General features: G+C 40.9%; 1 protein-coding gene and 1 long non-coding RNA gene across 2 annotated transcripts; one reads left to right on the top strand and one right to left on the bottom strand.

Moving 5' to 3' along the window:
- The first annotated feature begins 7,108 nt into the window (after positions 1–7,108).
- LOC310848742 lies at positions 7,109–14,712 on the top strand. The gene is made up of 2 exons (XR_014566571.1): positions 7,109–13,766; positions 14,010–14,712. It is a non-coding gene; the product is annotated as an uncharacterized lncRNA (long non-coding RNA).
- On the bottom strand, positions 7,393–16,162 carry CYP7A1 (cytochrome P450 family 7 subfamily A member 1). The gene is made up of 6 exons (XM_083747849.1): positions 16,019–16,162; positions 14,126–14,366; positions 10,982–11,598; positions 9,921–10,051; positions 9,417–9,592; positions 7,393–8,861 (listed from the first exon to the last, which is right to left on the bottom strand). The coding sequence occupies exons 1-6, from the start codon at positions 16,096–16,098 to the stop codon at positions 8,562–8,564; spliced, it is 1,545 nt and encodes a 514-aa protein (XP_083603975.1). The 5' UTR covers positions 16,099–16,162; the 3' UTR covers positions 7,393–8,561.
- Between the last annotated feature and the right edge of the window lie 2,115 nt (positions 16,163–18,277).

Raw genomic sequence — 18,277 nt, 5'->3', positions numbered from 1 at the left:
CTTTTGTTTTGGTCAAATACCAAAGTTAGAAATAATCCAAATTACAGCATTTGTGACTTGCAGAATTTGGTGTTCATGATTTCCTCTGAGCTAAACCTGGAGAAGATTAACTGATAAATCAGTTAGTCAGGGATAGGAATTGTTAAGTAGCATTGGTCCCATGATTAACCAGTACTGCTTTAATTGGATTTAAGCCAGTCTACATGAAAAGGTGCCATCCAGCCTGGAGGCTGTTTTCAACCTTTAGTCTCTTGCAAAACCATTAATGTAGATGAACACAGTCCTTGTTAGTACAATGAGCATAAAAAAATTAAATAGAATTAACTTTAAATTAGGCAGACTTTTTGGATAAGAAGGATATTTCAGCTGAATTCTTGCTAATGATTTAACAACTTCAGTAGAATGTTGCATATTACTATCAATTTCAGTTTTTAACAAAGTTGATTTAGCATTCTCCCCTGTCCAAAGGGCCTCTTTGACATCTGTGTCAATGTGATTTCTTATTCCTGTCACAGTGCTACAGTGACATGAGAAGTTAGGTCAGCTGATCGCCTCTCTGCCAAATACCTATTAACCATGAAACTCTTTAAAACCACTGTCAGGGTACTTTAAAGAAGCTGTCTACTAATGATGGGATATCATGTGTGGCAAGTATGACTCTATCGGTGCTCATTCAAAAATATCCAGGAACTTAAGCTTGTGCTTTAAGATTGTACATGAAGCGCATACACAGGAATAAATAGCACAGGAGAGGGAGGGAGCAATGCTTATAATTTCCTGCATGTCACTCCTCCATGATTTTATTAGGTGACATGAAATGGCAGAATTCATAATCACATTGGTGTGGTGCAAGATACAACACAGATGACTTACATGCTTTTGATACTAGGAAAATTCATGAGGAATTCAAAACATTTTAGCAATCTTTATATTCTCCAGTCCCTACAAATTAATCTGACACAAAAAAAACTTATATCAGTTATTATCTACAGAACAAAATATCTTCCTAAATTCTAGAATTACTGAAGATGAAATCAATAAAACTTGTGATGGTGAGATCATCTCAAATAATTTTTCTTACAAAATTGTTGTCAACTCTTATAGACCAATCAATTTGTTAAATCAAGATAAAAAAATTCATAGCTGTACAGTCATACCTCATGTTACGTCCGCTTCAGGTTGCATGTTTTCGTCTTGTGTCCCGCAGCAACCCAGAAGTACCGGAATGGGTTACTTCCAGGTTTCGCCACATGCGCAGAAGTGCCAAATCGCACTGTGCACCTGCACACATGCGGCGCTTCAAGCTGCAGGCTTTTCATGTTATGGATGGGCCTCCAGAACGGATCCCGTCCGTAACATGAGGTACCACTGTACTTACTAATCACTTGAGTACAATCCTACCATCATTGGCCCATCAAGATCAAGTGTGGTATATTAAGGGTAGGCAAATATCAGATCCAATTCACAGACTATTAAATATTATATGGCATAGCAAACAACATGGAATACCTTTAGCTATTTTAAAATTACTGTAGATGCATTGAAAGCTTTTGATTCATTAAACTGGTATTTTTAAACTGCAGCATTAGAATGGTTTCATTTTAGAAGTAGATTCTTAAAGACTATTCACAAAGTATATTATAAAAGCATAGCCAGCATTAGACTAAATGCCTTTGAAAATGGCTATATTAAAATTGGAAGAGGTACTAAACCAGACTGTTGTCTTGCTATGGAACCTCTGGCAACAGCAATGAGGTTTCATAGTAAGAATTCCGACATTAAGTGTTCTGAAATGGTTGGTGTACAACAGGGATGTCCAACTGGTTGACTGTGATTGACTGGACAATCTCTGGATGATGATCGCAGTTGATCATAGGATCCCTATTGAACTGTGATAATGATAAGCAGCGGAGTTTAAGTGCCCCTCCCGCCTCGTGCCATCGGTCTTTTCCTCCGTTGTGTCAAATGGGTGTTTTGCCAACTAGTTTGAAAATGAAAATAGTTGTTACTGTTGTAAAAAAAAGCTCCTCCTCCCTAAAAAAGCTCGGCAACTTTGACTTTGCAGTCTTTTGGGAGGTGGACGTGTCTGGTGTACAACATAAAAGTTTGTTTGTAGTTTATGTAGCTCTTTTGATTTCAGATCCAATTTCATCCATTGCTAAGATTAAAACTTTATTAATTCAATATGGACATCTATCTGGCTTCCCAGTCAAATACTCTAAAGTACATTCTAAGAATTCCTCAGTTTTAATCAGCTGGCAACTACGTGTGGCTCAATAATCAAGGTCTTTTTATATCTGTAAGGTGTTGCTTATATCTCTGTGTCTTAATGCAATATATTTTGTACTGTAATAATTCTGGGCATCTATTTAATGGAAATCACTTCTGTTGTTCAAAGGTTCAAGGATAATTGATGGTTCCATTTACTGTACAAGTGATTAAAGATACCTGGAGTACTGAAGGCCCTTGACCAGTGCTAGTCAAGGCTATATTTTCAAGGCTGACTGTTTATACTCAAGGCTGACTGCTTATCAGCTCGCTACTGACAATACACTTTATCTGGTATATTGTAAAATACGTGTTCTTCTGTAAAGCTGATGTTAATAGCCTGAGGCTCAAACTACACATGACACAGTGGCAGATCTCTGTGTTCGAACTTGAATCTGCCCCAAGCACATAGAAAGCAGAGTTGGGAGAAAAAGCAATGGGGTTTTCCTCGCTTGAGGCCTCACATGTCTGATCCCAGAAGTGAATAAATCTGGGATAAAACCCCCCTGCAAAGGGGCTGCAGAGGCTTAAGCAGCAAGCAAGGAGAGTGTTCCTCACATTTCACCTGCAATCTCCCTTTCTGCTCTTTAAATTGGGCTGCCTATGTCATTGCAATAGTTTCAGGTTAAAAGATGTGTAGTTTGAGCCCAAGTAAGGATGGTGTAGTGGACAGCGTGTTAAATGTACAGCCGTACCTTGGTAGTCAAACGCCTCAGTTGTCAAATGAATTGGCTCCCGAACATCGGAAACCCGGAAGTGAATGTTCCGGTTTGTGAACGTTTTTTGGAAGCCGAATGTCCGACGTGGCTTACACGGCTTCTGATTGGCTGCAGGAAGCTCCTGTGCCTTGGTTTTGGGACTGTTTCGGGTGTCGAACGGACTCCAAGAATGGATTAAGTTCGAGAACCAATGTGCAACTGAAACCGTGATGTGAAATTACAAAGAAAGCTAGAATAAAGGTAAAGGGACCCCTGACCATTAGGTCCAGTCGTGACCGACTCTGGGGTTGCGGCACTCATCTGTCTTTATTGGCCGAGGGAGCCTGCATACAGCTTCCAGATCATGTGGCCAGCATGACTAACCCACTTCTGGCGAACCAGAGCAGCGCATGGAAACATCGTTTACCTTCCTGCCGGAGCGGTACCTATTTATCTACTTGCACTTTGACGTGCTTTTGAACTGCTAGGTTGGCAGGAGCAGGGACCGAGCAATGGGAGCTCACCCCGTCGCGGGGATTTGAACTACCAACCTTCTGATCGGCAAGTCCTAGGCTCTGTTGTTTAACCCACAGTGCCACCCGCATCCCAAAGCTAGAGTACTTGGTTTTAAAGGAGAATGTAAGAACAGTAAGCTGTTGGAATGGAGCGAATTATTTGGACAGGGCCAGCCCAATACATTTTGGCGCCTGAGGCAGACCACAAAACAGTGCCCCCCTCCCCACCAGGAAAGAAGGGTTGAGGGAAAATACACCAGGAACAAGCAGGGAAAGATCTACATCAGGAACTGCTGCCCTTGTGGATTTTGCTGCCTGAGATGGTCGCCTCACCTTGCCTCCTAAGTGGGCCGGCCCTGCATTTGATACGAAGTCTGTGACAGGGTGTGGAATCGTTTTCGGCTGAAGGCCTACAGCCCCTCCTGGGGAACCTTTTGGAGCTGCATAGGTAGGCAAGGTCAGAGGCAAAAGTGGGTGGAGCAGTAGCCTTTATTCTGGTCATCCTAAAGTCAGAGGTTTCAGCACATCCAGCCATGCTTGGATCACATGGAGATCCAGGCATGCAAAAGGCATTATCACAGTTCGGGAGCACAACCTAGCCAAGCAAAACGCACAAGGAAGGTGTGAAGCAGGGCCAGCAGTCTGGTGTGGCCTGTGTGGGAGAGAGTCTGCAGTGAGTCCCCTGAGCTGGCTAGAGAGCCCTGGAGGGTCATGTATGGCCCTAAGACCTGAGGTTCCCCACCCCTGCCATATAGGAAGAGCAGGAAAAATGTACTGGGTCTACATATACTACAAATTGTTCCTGGGATGGGAGAGGCTGAACCCTTTAGTTCAGGCACTGGGGACTTCAAGGCTGGATTATTGCAATGCACTGTGTGTAGGGCTTCCCTTTCACTTGGCCTGCAAACCCCAGTTAGTGGAGAATGCTGCAGCCCAGTGTCAGGCCTAATTTAGTGTGTGGGGTGGAGGTTCCCATTGCTGATTGAAATAAAACAAGGTAGGGTGCTTTAACTTTTCCACCACAGGACATTTCAAAAGTTACCTGGGCACACGCCATTCAGCCACTGTAAAAAGGCAGTACATTCAAGTGTTTCCTGAGTTCAGATTTTTTCTGAAAAATGTTTGCATACTGTATGTCCCAATTCTCTTGAAGAAGCAATGAGCCCAGAGATGGCTTTAATGTTTGCTAGTCATACTTGCCATGTAGTGTTTGCATTCAGATAAAGACTGCTTGATAGAACACCTGCATAGAACAAACTTGCAAAAGGCATGTTCCAAGTTTTCACACTGTGTGTGCTCTGAGGCAGTTCTTGTAGCCTGTTTACTGTGCTGAAGTCCACAGGGGGTTGGATGGATTGTGCTCCTCCTCACTGCACATAGGTCCAGAGCACCTAAGTTCCCCACTGCGTGGTCTCAGGAAGGTCATGAGACAGCAGAGTTGGTGGAGCATTAGAACATGGGACTCTCATGGTTGTGGGTTCAAGCCCCACATAGGGCAAAAGATTCCTGCACTGCAGGGAATTAGACTAGATGACCCTTGTGGTTTCCTCCAACTCTACAACTCTGCGATTCTATGAGGAGGTCTCTAGCCAATCAAAACTCAAGGCCAGGTGACAGAGCTGACCCTCGTCAAAAATGGTTGTGATGTTTCCCAGGAAATGTAAATTTAGATTTAATCCCAATTACAAAGAGTCGGACACAACTAAACAACAACAACAACACCCCCCACGGATGGAGCTTTCTGTTTCTTTCCCAGAGTTAATAGCTAACTAGTGGTATATGCTTTCATTAGTTATAGTAAAGGTTCTGTAGACTTTTGTGGTAGACAATTTCCTACTGCTGTGGGAGGCAGTTCTGCCAGTGTAGCTTTTCCTGGTCCCTTTGCAATTCATTGCTCAGAGAGCAACACATAGTCGTAGGACACGTGCAGTAACTGAGCTACAGGGCAAATGGGGTGCTCCCTGTGGCTTTGCTAAATCTGACCACCCCTGGCTTATCTAGTTAATGCTCCTGTTATCTAGTTAATGTGGCCTGCCAGAGGTTTGAAGGAAGTCCACAAGGAAGTCCTCCAATGTTTGCCAAGTGGTGATTGTTATTAATTAGCTAAGCAGAGCTTGCAAGTTCTGAGGCACTTCCCCTATAGACAGACAGAGAATGCATAATGCACACAAAATGGCACCATCTGCACACAAGATGGAGGTACCAGGAGGCTTTGGAGGTGGGGGTGAAGCCCCGAGGTTTGCAGAAGCACAAAAAAAACACGTCAGGGTGGAAAACTCAAGTGGAGCAGGGGAAAAGACCAAAACCAGCGTATTGAGGACAGATCATGGTCCATGTGCAAGGAAGGCTGACTGACTGGGGAAAAATTGAAGAGGAGGAGGAGGGATGTAATTGAGTATTCTGGAAGTGGGTGAGGCTTGCTGGCTGTAGCCCTGAGTAGGAACTATCCACACTACAATAGTACCTTTTCACTAGTGCCTTTTGAATATCAGGTGCTAGGGGGCCAAAAATGAGAGGGCTTTCAGAAAAATGAGAAATAAATACATGCCTGCTTCTGTGTTTCCCAGAAGCATTGGCTTGGGAATGCCTGGAAATAAGAAACATAAACCACGTAAAAGGCTTGGGAATTTTCCTTACAATTGCAAATGGGAAAGTCAGTGTCCAGTTGAACTTAGGAAACATCTATGTATCAGTAATTAATACGCAGATTATTATGGCCTATGTTGCTAGTTCATAAGCTAAAAGATGACTTTGACACTGTTGGTCTTCTTTTCATGAATTGCACTGGAAAAGCCTTTGTATGTTCTCGGGTAATTTGGACAGAAGAGCCTTGTAAACTGAAGTTATTGCAGGTTAAGTAAACAGGAGGGTTCCGTTCTTCATATTAGGCAAACTGGTGTAGTTCTGTTGACTTTAAAGATGAAAGGGTCAGGTGCCAGATGGGAATTAGCCAGAGTGGGGTTACTATTGTCTATTGGTACTCTAGGTCATAGCTGTCAACTTTTCCCTTTTCTTGCGAGGAATCCTATTCGGAATAAGGGAATTTCCCTTTTAAAAAGGGAAACATTGACATCCATGCTCTGGGGAGAGAACATGGTACATATTTTTTAAATATTTTGCTGTAATAGTGTGCTCAGTTTCTTGTACTATACAATATCTAAGGTCACTTGCAGATGAGCAATTTCGGTTTGCTGGCTTTCTCGCTTTGCCAGTTTTAAATTCCTGTTTCTGTGCTTTGAAACGCAGCTGCAGCCATTGCCACCAGCCAAGCAGCTTTAATGAAAATTAATCATTTCACTGCAATGTCTTTATTGAAACTCGTAAGTTTAATAAACACATTTTTGTATGTGGTTTTGACAAATATACACATTTTACAAGCCATTTGGAGAGTGACAGTTTTAGAGGAAGACTGTGTTTTGGATCATAATCATGTTTTGAAAATTGAATTAGGTAGATTTGCCTTTAAATACAAACTGAGTCAAATTTGTTCTCCATCCCTACTTCCAGTAAGCCTATTTACTGAGCATTTCATCTGATTTCAGTGCATCAAGGAACTGTTATCCCACACTTTCCAGTGCTTTTTCTCATCACTTTCCTTATCACAAAAAGCCATTTTTTTAGAGAAGTGGATTTGTTGTGCGAGACCTCAAAATCAACTTTAATTGCACAGCCTGAATTTGCCAGTATGTGGTTGAATCCCAGCCAAAAATATGGTATTTTGTAAGCACCCTGTTTTTTGTTCTTTGACAGTGTTGCTACATGATTATAAGCAAAACATCCCACCAGCTGTTTGCTCATGAGCAAGGATAGCGCTTTTTTTGAGTTTCGCCCAAGATCATTATTTGCATCCCCATGGCTGAGTTATTTATTTATTTGCTTGATTATATATTTTACAAGATTGATCAGACACCTTTGAAAAGTGATTGAGATATTTTATTGAAGAAAATGTAATGAACAGAAATAAACAATGTACACATACACACCTCATTTGGGAGAAATGTGAAGTTTGGAACATGATACATTTAAGAATATCGAATGCCAGCATATAGTAGCCTTAAATAAGCACCATCCCTGCCTGCATAAGCATTTCATCCTCTTCCAAAGATCAGGACAAGTTTTGTACCAACTGCCCTGATGACGCTAAATCATAACCCCTTTTTGTCTGTTTGTCTGCTAGTTTTGTTTGCGGCATTATGCAACCAGCTTCTACAGAAAGAGATAAAGTAACCTCTCCGTCAGCTCAAAAGCTTGGTCACTTATTTACTTACTTGCAATACATATATACATATATTTAACCAAATACCTATGGTAAAAAACAACAACACAGAACATTCAAACAGATTAAACAACCATTGGTTTAAGCAACAGTTCCCACCCCATTTTTCACCTGTTGCAGCCCACTCACTCCCCCTCTGCCTCTCACGCAAGGAGGGCTCCACTCTGTGACAACAGACTCATGCTGGGACTTTTGAGCAACTTAAGACCTTTCATCCCTATTCTGCAATCCATTCAGGCTCTCATCCCGAGCAGTATTTTTTAATACTTATGAATGGTTGCCTACAGGTATCCACAGCAAGAAGCATCTCACCCCTTGTCTATAGAAGCAACTGGGCAGAAAAGCAAACACAAAATAAAAAGATGGTGTCAATAAGGCCTGGATGCTTTTTCTCTCCCCTTCTCAATCCTAACAAAAATCACAGGCCTCAAAATCAGCAGCGAGATATACAGGTGGATTTGCTGGTCTCTTCCTTACTAGCCAGCACAAAACTCTTGTTCTTACTAGCCAGCACAAAACTCTGTTCTCTGAACACACGTTCCTCACATTGACACCCCTACTATGACTCAAAAGCTCCACTGGAGACCCAGCAGTAGCACATAGAGTAGATTAGATATGTATAGTATTTCTTGTTATTTTTGAGCCTATAAAAAAGGGAAACATTTTCTATACAAACCGTATTAAGCAACATAGTTTCTCCCAGCCCTCATTATTCTTCCTAATGCATTCCATTGCCATCATTGCATGAAATTTTTTTATCCCTGTGGGGACCAAATACACAAACAACATTTTTCTTCCACACATTCATAGGCATTTTAATCTGTACTTGAAATCAATGTCACTTGCAGGTTGTAAAACACCAAGTCCGACCCGCGATTGGTCTAAAGACGGGCATGTCACATTCTTATCAAGAAGCTCCACTTCAAAATAAGATAGCAATAAAGTCAAAAATTGTTTAATTTCATGAACGGCCAGTAATCTTCCAGGACATTTTGCAAGTCCCAATCCAAAAGGCATATAATAATATTTTAATTTGCGACCATTGCGGTAAAAAGTGGTCTTTTCCTTTCCATTTTGCTCAAGATAGCGGTCATACTTGTATGTCTGCAAAAAAAAAGTCCAAAATAATGCAGTTTTAAACTCAACATCATTTAGGAAGCATAAGATTATTTCAGATTTGCAAATGAAATATTAATGTGTATTCATCTTCCTTAATACTTTAAATTGGATTTGTATACGAGTTCCTCCAAAAGCTTGAGTTGCCAAATGTTCTACCATTCTTTTTCAATAAAGATAAAATAAATTCATCTCAGTTAATTATTGAAATACAAAATAAATTACAGCTAGCAGTTCTGTAATTATTAAAGTATTAATCAACTCTTTTGTGCTCATGAAATTGGAAAAGGAGAGGGAACATTTTTAATCATAATTTTTTTACCAAAGTTTCTGCTTGTTTGGCATACAACTGCTGGTGCTAAATGTTCCTTCCTTGCTTCACTCCAGAATGCCTCTTTTAAAGAGATCTGGAATCCATCTAGCAAAAAACCAGCACTTGTGTGCAATAAGAGGCAACAATATTGATGTCAAGTGGTTGGCTGCAAGCACTAAGGCAATTCTGCTGATGTGCGCAGCTTTGTTTTGAAGCTGTCAATTACTCACCAGGGGATCAGAGTAGATTTCTGGATCGAAATGCAACAGCTGGGGGTAAAGAGCTATGGTGTCATCTTTGCGGATATTGTAGGAGTTGCTGCCTAATTGCAAAACAAAATCTTCCTTAGCAACTCTGACTGTCATAGATGCACTGGAGAGCCTTATTGCTTCCTTGATAACACTATCTGTGTAGGAAAGGAAGAAAGAGAAACCTTCAACCTAGATACAGTATACACAGGTGTGCTGCTGCTCAGATTGCAAAATTCAAAGTAATGTGATGGACACAAATAAAAGAAAGTCAATGGGGAGAACAACAAAATTCCTTGGAATTTGTATGCTTCCACCAAACACTAATGTAGTTAGAAAGAAACTGATTGTTGTCACATAACGTGACTGTAACTAAGAGCATTAGAGAACTGATCAGTTTCAATCATATAATGGTTCCTAAATACTGGCATATGTTATTTTATCGTTAGTATGTAAAAGTGGAGGATTCAGGTTAAGCAACTATACCTAATACAGGCATGTCATCCAGCTGTTTCCGGTTCAAAGAAATAGGTTTCCTGGTCGAGTCTATCTTTATCTCAGCATTTTCTAACACCCTTTGCACCTCTTTAATAGCTGCTTTCATTGCTTTTGGATTCCTGAAATTAAAAAAAGGCATACTGAAATCATAGTACAATTAAAAAAGGCATACTGAAATCTAGTCCATGCAGTTAGTGCAAGAAAAAGAATGTGCGAGTCATTGTCTGCAGGTGCATCCAAAGGCATGGGAGAGTTGCAGGCAGGCCTGAATTATCAAGGATGGCATGATCATCTTGGAGGCTTTGAAAGATCCAAGCTGGGATTGGCTGCTCTAGGTACCCTGGTCCTAGCACTGAATGTTGTCTTTCATACCAACTCAGTATGAAATGACCACTTTGAACTACACCCTCCAAACATGTAACACCTACCTAAGTAACTTGCTTTTGGCCGAACCCTCATGCCCGTCCCCACTCCTGGGAAATATACAAGCAGGACATCAGGGCAATAGCCATCTTCAATTACAGTTGTACCAGATTACAGACTCCACTAACCCAGAAATAGTACCTTGGGTTAAGAACTTTGCTTCAGGATGAGAACAGAAATCACGTGGTGCTGCGGTGGCAGCGGGAGGCCCCATTAGCTAAAGTGGTACCTCAGGTTAAGAACAGTTTCAGATTAAGAACGGACCTCCGGAATGAATTAAGTTCTTAACATGAGGTACCACTGTATTTGTTTGTCCCCAGAATCTAGTTTTTAGATGTGCATCACTTCTGAACATGGAGCTACCATAACTAAGGACAACTCTAGGATAGCAGAGGGAGAGGTAAAAAGAACAAAAGAAATAAAGCTGCAGTCTTCATCCCTCTCACCTGGGAGTAAGCCCCATTGAATTCAGTAGGACTTACTTTTGAGTAGACATCATTAGGCTTGCACTGTCCATCACCAGTGCAGGGAAATGCAGCTCATTAGCAGCGACATGTCCACCATGTTACGTTCCATCTGGTAAATGGTAAGCCAAAGTCTGTAGCATGGGAAATGTAGCTACTTACCTAATAAGATAGAATAAAGTCCAAAAGGTTGCAGGTATTGTGTTAGACTGTGAAGCCCACAGAACTGCAAGGTGGGTCTTTGCTTTTTCCTTTTCATCAAAAGTGGAGAGAGTATCATTGAAGAACATGCGGAGGGAAATGAGCTCAGAGATGTTGTTTCTTTTTTTAAGGGTCTTGTGGAGCAGAGCATCAGCCAGCTTCTCTCGTGCACTGTGGGCACTTTTGAACAGGTGGATTGGTAGGCCTGCCACAAGCGCCGGAAAGACTTGGTCAAATGCCTTGAAGTTCTCCAGGGAACTGAGGATAAATGCTCTGTGGGCTTCTTGGTTGGCAGAAAGGCCCTTGTCATGGCCCACTGGGTTAAAATCTGTGCCAAACAGTGTTAGAAACCCAGCTTCAAACATCACACGGCAACAGAATTCATAAAGTTTATCAGTTACCCAATCACTAGAGTCAATTCTCGATGCATTTGCTTCTACCATGACATAGTGCAGGTTTTCCATCATGGACTCAGCGAGAAAGGTTAATGCATTACCCTGCAGGTTTCTGGTGAAGGTGTGGTGTATATTCTCAGTGGTGTTTCCATCATCTGGGTCAATACTACCATGTCCAAATGCCTGTTGTGAAAAAATGGGGAATGTTAAGTGCCACCCATCACAATTTATTATTTATCTGATCCCTTCCCCCTGCCCACACCGCTGCCTGCTGGCATGTGAGAGCAAAATAGCTATTCAGGCAGGCAGGTACAGCCCTTTGTATCTCATAGGGTACCATTTATGAAAAGCATTCCAACTCTGAGGGCCTTTGTTGGGAGGCTGCATCCTGAGATACAGCTGAAAAGCTTCTGTGTCTAAGCAGAAAACTGCCTGCAGCGCTTTGGATGCTGCCCTAAGTGAAGAATAATTTACAAGTGAAATCAGATGCAAAATATTTTCTCCATAATTTAGTACAGGAATAGCAGTCATTAAACATGGATGCTGATGGATGTTGGCAGATAAAGTATGACCACTTAGAACCCCTATCCAGTATCCATTTAAGGCTTTGTAATTGTCTCCAAGAGGAGTTGGAAGAGACTGTAGTTTTGCCAAGGAGGATGGCAAAATGATATTAAGTACTAAATTTGAGAGTAATCCTAAATCTTGTCTTCCAGATTACGAAACCCATCATCTTAATAGCTGTCTGGTGAAGACGGTTTATGTTTTAAGGAGGACAGTGAAGCGAATTAACCGTCCAAACTTGCTGTTACCAGTACTGAGCAATGCACGCACGCACACACACACACACACACACACACACACACTATAGAAATGTACTTCAGCTTTCATAATAGCATTCCAAATTTCATAGAAGACAATAGATAAGGCTTGGACACTGAACCAGTAATCCAGAGCATACTTTACTGGAAATAAGTACCACTGAGGGCACCCTCTTTTCCATGCTTACTTTGAAGAAAGCCCTACTGCACTCATTGGGCCTTAATCTAGGTTAGCATGGATGGAAATGGAGCCGGAATCAATCAGATTTAGGTCATGGTAAGACTGATCTGGTGGAACGTTAATCTGTGCATTGTTGCTGCCAATATGTATTCGTTTACTTCAAATTAAAATAAAACTTACCTAGACATCAAAACAAATCAATTCATAGCAACTATATCGTAAACTAATATCTATTCCAGCAATCTGTGGTTCACAATCCTATATATGTTACTCATGAGTAAAGCCTAGGAATTTAAATGGGGCTTGCTTACTGCCAAGTAAGTGCACAAAGATGCAGCTTAATTTTCTTAAATGGACCAATATTGATTCGTTTAAATATGTACTTAAAATCAATTTTCATGTACATTAAGGAAGGATTTAAGACTCATTGTGGAGACAGTCATATTATTGAGATGTGGATATTAAGGGAAACTAATTACAACTTAATGAGAACCTTGGGCTCCACTTCCAATTGCACTTTAAAAAGGTAAGAAGGATCTCCCTTAGCTCCATTAGGATCTGGCATGGTTTGGCAGCCCCAGAAAGAAGAGGAGAAGGAGAAACATGGAGGAACAGATGCGGGGGGGGGGGGAGGGCTGGACGGCTAACATGACTCCACATGAGAAAGAAGGGGTAGAAGATCGGCTGGCTCTCTCCACCATCCCTCTCACGGAGCACAGAGCCTCAGCAGGTAGCTGGGAAGATTTGACCAGTCAGAGACAGAGGCTGATCAGGGCAAGGTGACATTGAAGCGTGAGACAGAGGGGCAGGACACAGTCTTGTCTCCAATAACCAGGTGCCACTATCATAGGTGGGATCAGGCACATCTGCACAGATGGAGCATCCATGTACAGACGTGGTAGCATCATAGTGTGAGATAGTCTTGTGAGAGAGCTCACTCCAGATCTTTAAAAGTTGGTGGGAGGAGCACTTCAACTCTCAGGGCACATTCATAGCTTCCATTCAGTTATGAACTTCTGGTCTCGCTCGTGTATCTTGGAAACTTGACTTCTGGAGCTTGGGCTTGCTGCCAAGCCTGCACTGTTACTAGTCTGAGTAAAGATCATTTCAAGTAAGAGTCAAGTTCAATCTGGTGGGAGGGGAACCTCCGGGCCCTAGGCCAAATTTGGCCCAGCAAGTGCCCCAGTTTGGCCTGTGATGCAAACTATGTCTCACTTGTAATGTCAGCTCAAATTTGCTGTTTGGTGGCACAGTTTTTATATTGGGTATTTCTCCCTTCTTGGGGCATTTTAAGTTCAGTAAGCTGATATTTGTTTAGCTTGCTCTGTTGTTTTAAGATGCCCAATACAGTGGTACCTCAGGTTACATATGCTTCAGGTTACATTTGCCTCAGGTTACAGACTCCGCTAACTCAGAAATAGTACTTCAGGTTAAGAACTTTGCTTCAGGATGAGAACAGAAATTGTGCTGTGGCGGTGCAGCAGCAGCGGGAGGCCCCATTAGCTAAAGTGGTGCTTCAAGTTAAGAACAGTTTCAGGTTAAGAACGGACATCCGGAACAAATTAAGTACTTAACCCAAGGTACCACTGTAGTCTATTTTTGTACATATTTTGTTGCTGCTGCTTTTATTTCATATTCCATAGTTCTGGTGTCTGTATAGATGAAGGATAGAGTATGAATATTTTTAACAGGTAAAGTTAAATGCTACCTTTGCAGAGATTGCAAAATGGAACTTTTTCCAGTCCAGGTGTCTTCCATGTCCCATCACTGTATGATATGAAAAGGGGTCAGTGAGAAAATGAACATATTTTCCAGCCAATTTGCAAGTAAAAATGGGACCATATTTCTTTTGTCTTGTCCTGAGGAAGTTGAGAGGATTAGTGCCAAACTGCAAAGCACAGCCAAGATACGGCAGTAGCCCATTCTCCAAGGGTGGCTCACTTGGACGTCTGCAAAAGGCAATATATACAAGGTAAAGATTATGGCTGTAAATTAATATACGACCTTCAAATCTGCTGCGCAAGAATCTATTTATTACACACATCCATCACTGCTAGAAGGAATTGCCCTCCTCTGAGTAATAAATGCACTAAGAAGGCAGTAGATAACTGGCAAATAATGAGTTTGGTACAATACAGAAGCTTGTTATAGCCCTGATAATGAGAATGCATCAGACACACTGTAAATCAAATTTGATGAAATTTACCTTTGCTTTTAAACATATCACTTCTACCTTGTTTACTCTTGGTTGGTGTGTCTTTTTATTTTAAATAGAAATTGTAGTTCATGGCAAAATATGTTTACCTGGATAGGTTTTATTACCAAATGAATATTACAGAGCACACATGTGTGTTGGGCAGAGTTGAGATATAAATCTGTATTTTAAAATGTATTTTCTATGTGAAAGAAGCCACCTCTGAGAGTCTGCTAAGCCCAGACTTGGCAGCTGGTTTACTGCAATAGATGCAATATCTGTTTGGTTTGAGTGCTCTGCCTTGTTTGCTCTTTGGAACAATAGATTGACTAGTATTGCTGCTGTGTGTGCGTCTGTGTAGAAATCAAGCCTGCCAGCTTTAACTGTGTTGACTGTTCTGCATATCTATTACTCAACTACTGCTCTGATTTCAGAGTGAAGATTCTCATGCAAAAGCAGCTGCTTTCATGCATAGTCAGTGCACATGTCCACATTCACATTTTATTGCTAATTCAAGCCTCCTTGAACAGCCTGGTTGAATCTTTAGAAGCCTACACAGATGTGTTTTCTCCCTCATCCAATCAATAGTGATGCACATGTAAAACAGCAAGTAGGGAAAATTTAATGCAGTATTGTGGAACGTTACTGATCATTAATCTCATGGGCAATCAAATAATCTGAACCCATCAAAGAAAGATAAACGAATTATTGTTGGCTTCTTTCACACTTAGAGCTTCATATTTGAACCAAGGTTGCAATTTGGGGCAAGGAACGGAAAGCACATGCTGAATTGCTATGTCTTTGGATATATTCCTCCATTTGGATGTCTGCTGCAGATTACATTTTAGTAGTACATCTTCTTATCGTTCAATAGAAAGCACACACAGATAACATTCATCTCTCTCTCTCTTTAATCTAACAAGCAAAAAACAGAAACAGTATAATGACAATGTAGGAAAAGTCATTAAGCATCCTGCTTACATTATGCAGACCAAAGGAACAATGCTAGCCACTTCTGATAAATTAGACACTCTTTATTCCAATTCACATAATTAATTAGCTGACACAGATATGTTGCATGCATTGGTTCCTTTTCTTTATATTTATTATGTGCCTAGTTTAAGTAATTGGGAGCATCTCACCTTTTTTGGAAAGCATGCACACACAAAAAGTGAATCATTAAATAAATAAACAAACAAACTAGATACCACTAAACCAGACTGTTTTCTTAAACATACGGTACTAATTTTATAAAATTATACCGTTATATAATTATACACATTACTAATATATGAAAATATAATATATATCATTAATTTTAATTAATAAACACAAATGCTAATGTATTATGATTTTAAACAGAGAAGAAAACTTCATGAAATAATATATGAATACAATCCTTCTTACCTCCTCCTTATTCCCAGAACAAGCCATAGCATTAAGCACAGAATCACCACTATTCCCCATATCAAAAGCAATGAAACCATTTCAGACAATTATAGTGAAATGTCAAGTATGAAACAATGGTTTACACTGAAGCCCGAGACTGATATAGAAGACGACAAAGGGCCACTTTTTATATTCAGCAGGAACACCTGTTCACTTAACTGTACTAAAGTAACCCATGTAAGCTATTAATTAACCATTTCTGGACAAAATTTCTGTGCCTGCTGTTGGACCAAAATCTATGTAAAGACTAAAAGAGAATTGGATTAGATACCTGAGATGGTGGCCTTGAGCTGATAACCACAGTGTCAGTGAGTGGCCAAAGTAATCAAAGAGCTTTAATAACTGATAATGTAAAGGTCTTTCAGACATGTTTTGATCTATTATGTAGATTTAGCAAGTACAGTTTATAGTTCAATTTTAGCTGTAAGTGAATTAGCTGTTTAATGACCTTACCTCTGTTGTGTTGCCAAGTTTTGATTTCAATTTTTTGTTGTTATGGAACAACAGGAGTGGCTAAGGATAAAAGTGATAGGTTGGCATGGGTCCAAGATTCAGTTTGATGAGTCACAGGAGGAGCCTAGCTGAATTGCTGATGCACTGAAATACCAAAGTCATTGCTAGATTAATGCTGATGCAGGAGAAAAACATTCTCATCTAGCCAATAGTGCTTATCCTGTTGAGTTTGTTCAGCTAATTTGTTTCTGATTAATTTCTGGAGGTGTAGTGAAACTGAGGGACGCGGGTGGCAATGGGTTAAACCACAGAGCCTAGGACTTGCCGATCAGAAGGTTGGTGGTTCGAATCCCCGCAACGGGGTGAGCACCCATTGCTCGGTCCCTGCTCCTGCCAACCTAGCAGTTCGAAAGCACATCAAAGTGCAAGTAGATAAATAGGTACCGCTCCGGCGAGAAGGTAAACGGCGTTTCCGTGCGCTGCTCTGGTTCGCCAGAAGCGGCTTAGTCATGCTGGCCAATAAAGCAAGATGAGCGCTGCAACCCCAGAGTCGGTCACGACTAGACCTAATGGTCAGGGGTCCCTTTACCTTTATTTTAGTGAAACTGATGCTCATCACACTAGGAAAATATCTAGAAGCAATTAGGTAAATTATGATTACCATGAGCAATTCTCACTCCTTAGCATGCACAAACTTAGGAAGTGGCCATATCGTGGGGGTAAATATGAACCGTTTGACCCATGTGGGGGGGGGGTTAAAATAACAAAAGAATTGGATAGGTGCCTGGATTCAAAATGCGGGCTAAACTCACTGTCCAGCAGAAGAGAGCCGCCAGTAGCACAGTTTAAACTCTCAAAAGTTTAGCAGTATTAGAACATGGAAATATAGGTTGTTAGACCCTTTTATCCCACTTGGTTGCATAAACACTCCCCTCTTTCTGCCTCTCTTGCATTGAACAGATCACACATTGTTAAGTAAGTTTAAAATTCTTTACTTACAAAACATTCCAAAGGTCAGGTTCATGCATTTATCTAAGCAGCAAGGAGAACACAGGCAGAATATACAGAAAGATAGCGTCAAACATGTGGTCTGAGCTTGCTAAGACATGTCTTCCTTGGTCAGTTACAAGATTGGGAAACTAAGATGACCTTAGAAATCCAAACCCAGGTGCAGAAATTGAAAATGTTGCTTTTAAAGAGTGATTTACTTACCAAAAAAACCCCATAAGCTTTACAGACAAGCTTTTTAGGAAGCATATAACCCTTTCCCTCACATTGGTTCCAATACAAATACCACAACACACACACACTTGGGGGGGTCTGGGAAAGTGGAGGACTATTCAGTTGACTAAAGAGATTTCTAGAAGCAGAAATGCTTCTCCACTTTCTGCTTAAAGCTAAATAGCAATTATTGGTTGTTGCTCAATTGTTCACATCTGGGAACAGCACCCTAAGTAACTGAAGTAGTATTCCCCTGTCTTTGTCTGCCTTCATTTCCCACTTCCTCTGTAGTCTCACATGCATCTTTTTTCAATATTGTGAGCCCCTTTGAGTACAGACTCGCATTCTTTGTAAAGTACCATGTACATTATTTCATTTTAAATGTGTATATTGCCCTTCACTTGTAGATCTCAGGGTGGTTCACAGCATAAAAACACAAGCTGAAAACACAAAATCCACAATAAAAAGAATAAAAACAAAACAAATCAGTAACACCTCACCCCCAACCCGCTTTCACAAACATCTTTAAAGGAGTATAGGATG

The sequence above is a fragment of the Podarcis gaigeae genome (genome assembly GCF_964106915.1).
Source record: "Podarcis gaigeae genome assembly, chromosome: 7".
In the NCBI taxonomy this organism is placed as follows: domain Eukaryota; kingdom Metazoa; phylum Chordata; class Lepidosauria; order Squamata; family Lacertidae; genus Podarcis; species Podarcis gaigeae.
The sequence above is the reverse complement of the archived record's forward strand: the minus strand, read 5'-3'. Positions and strand labels throughout refer to the sequence as shown.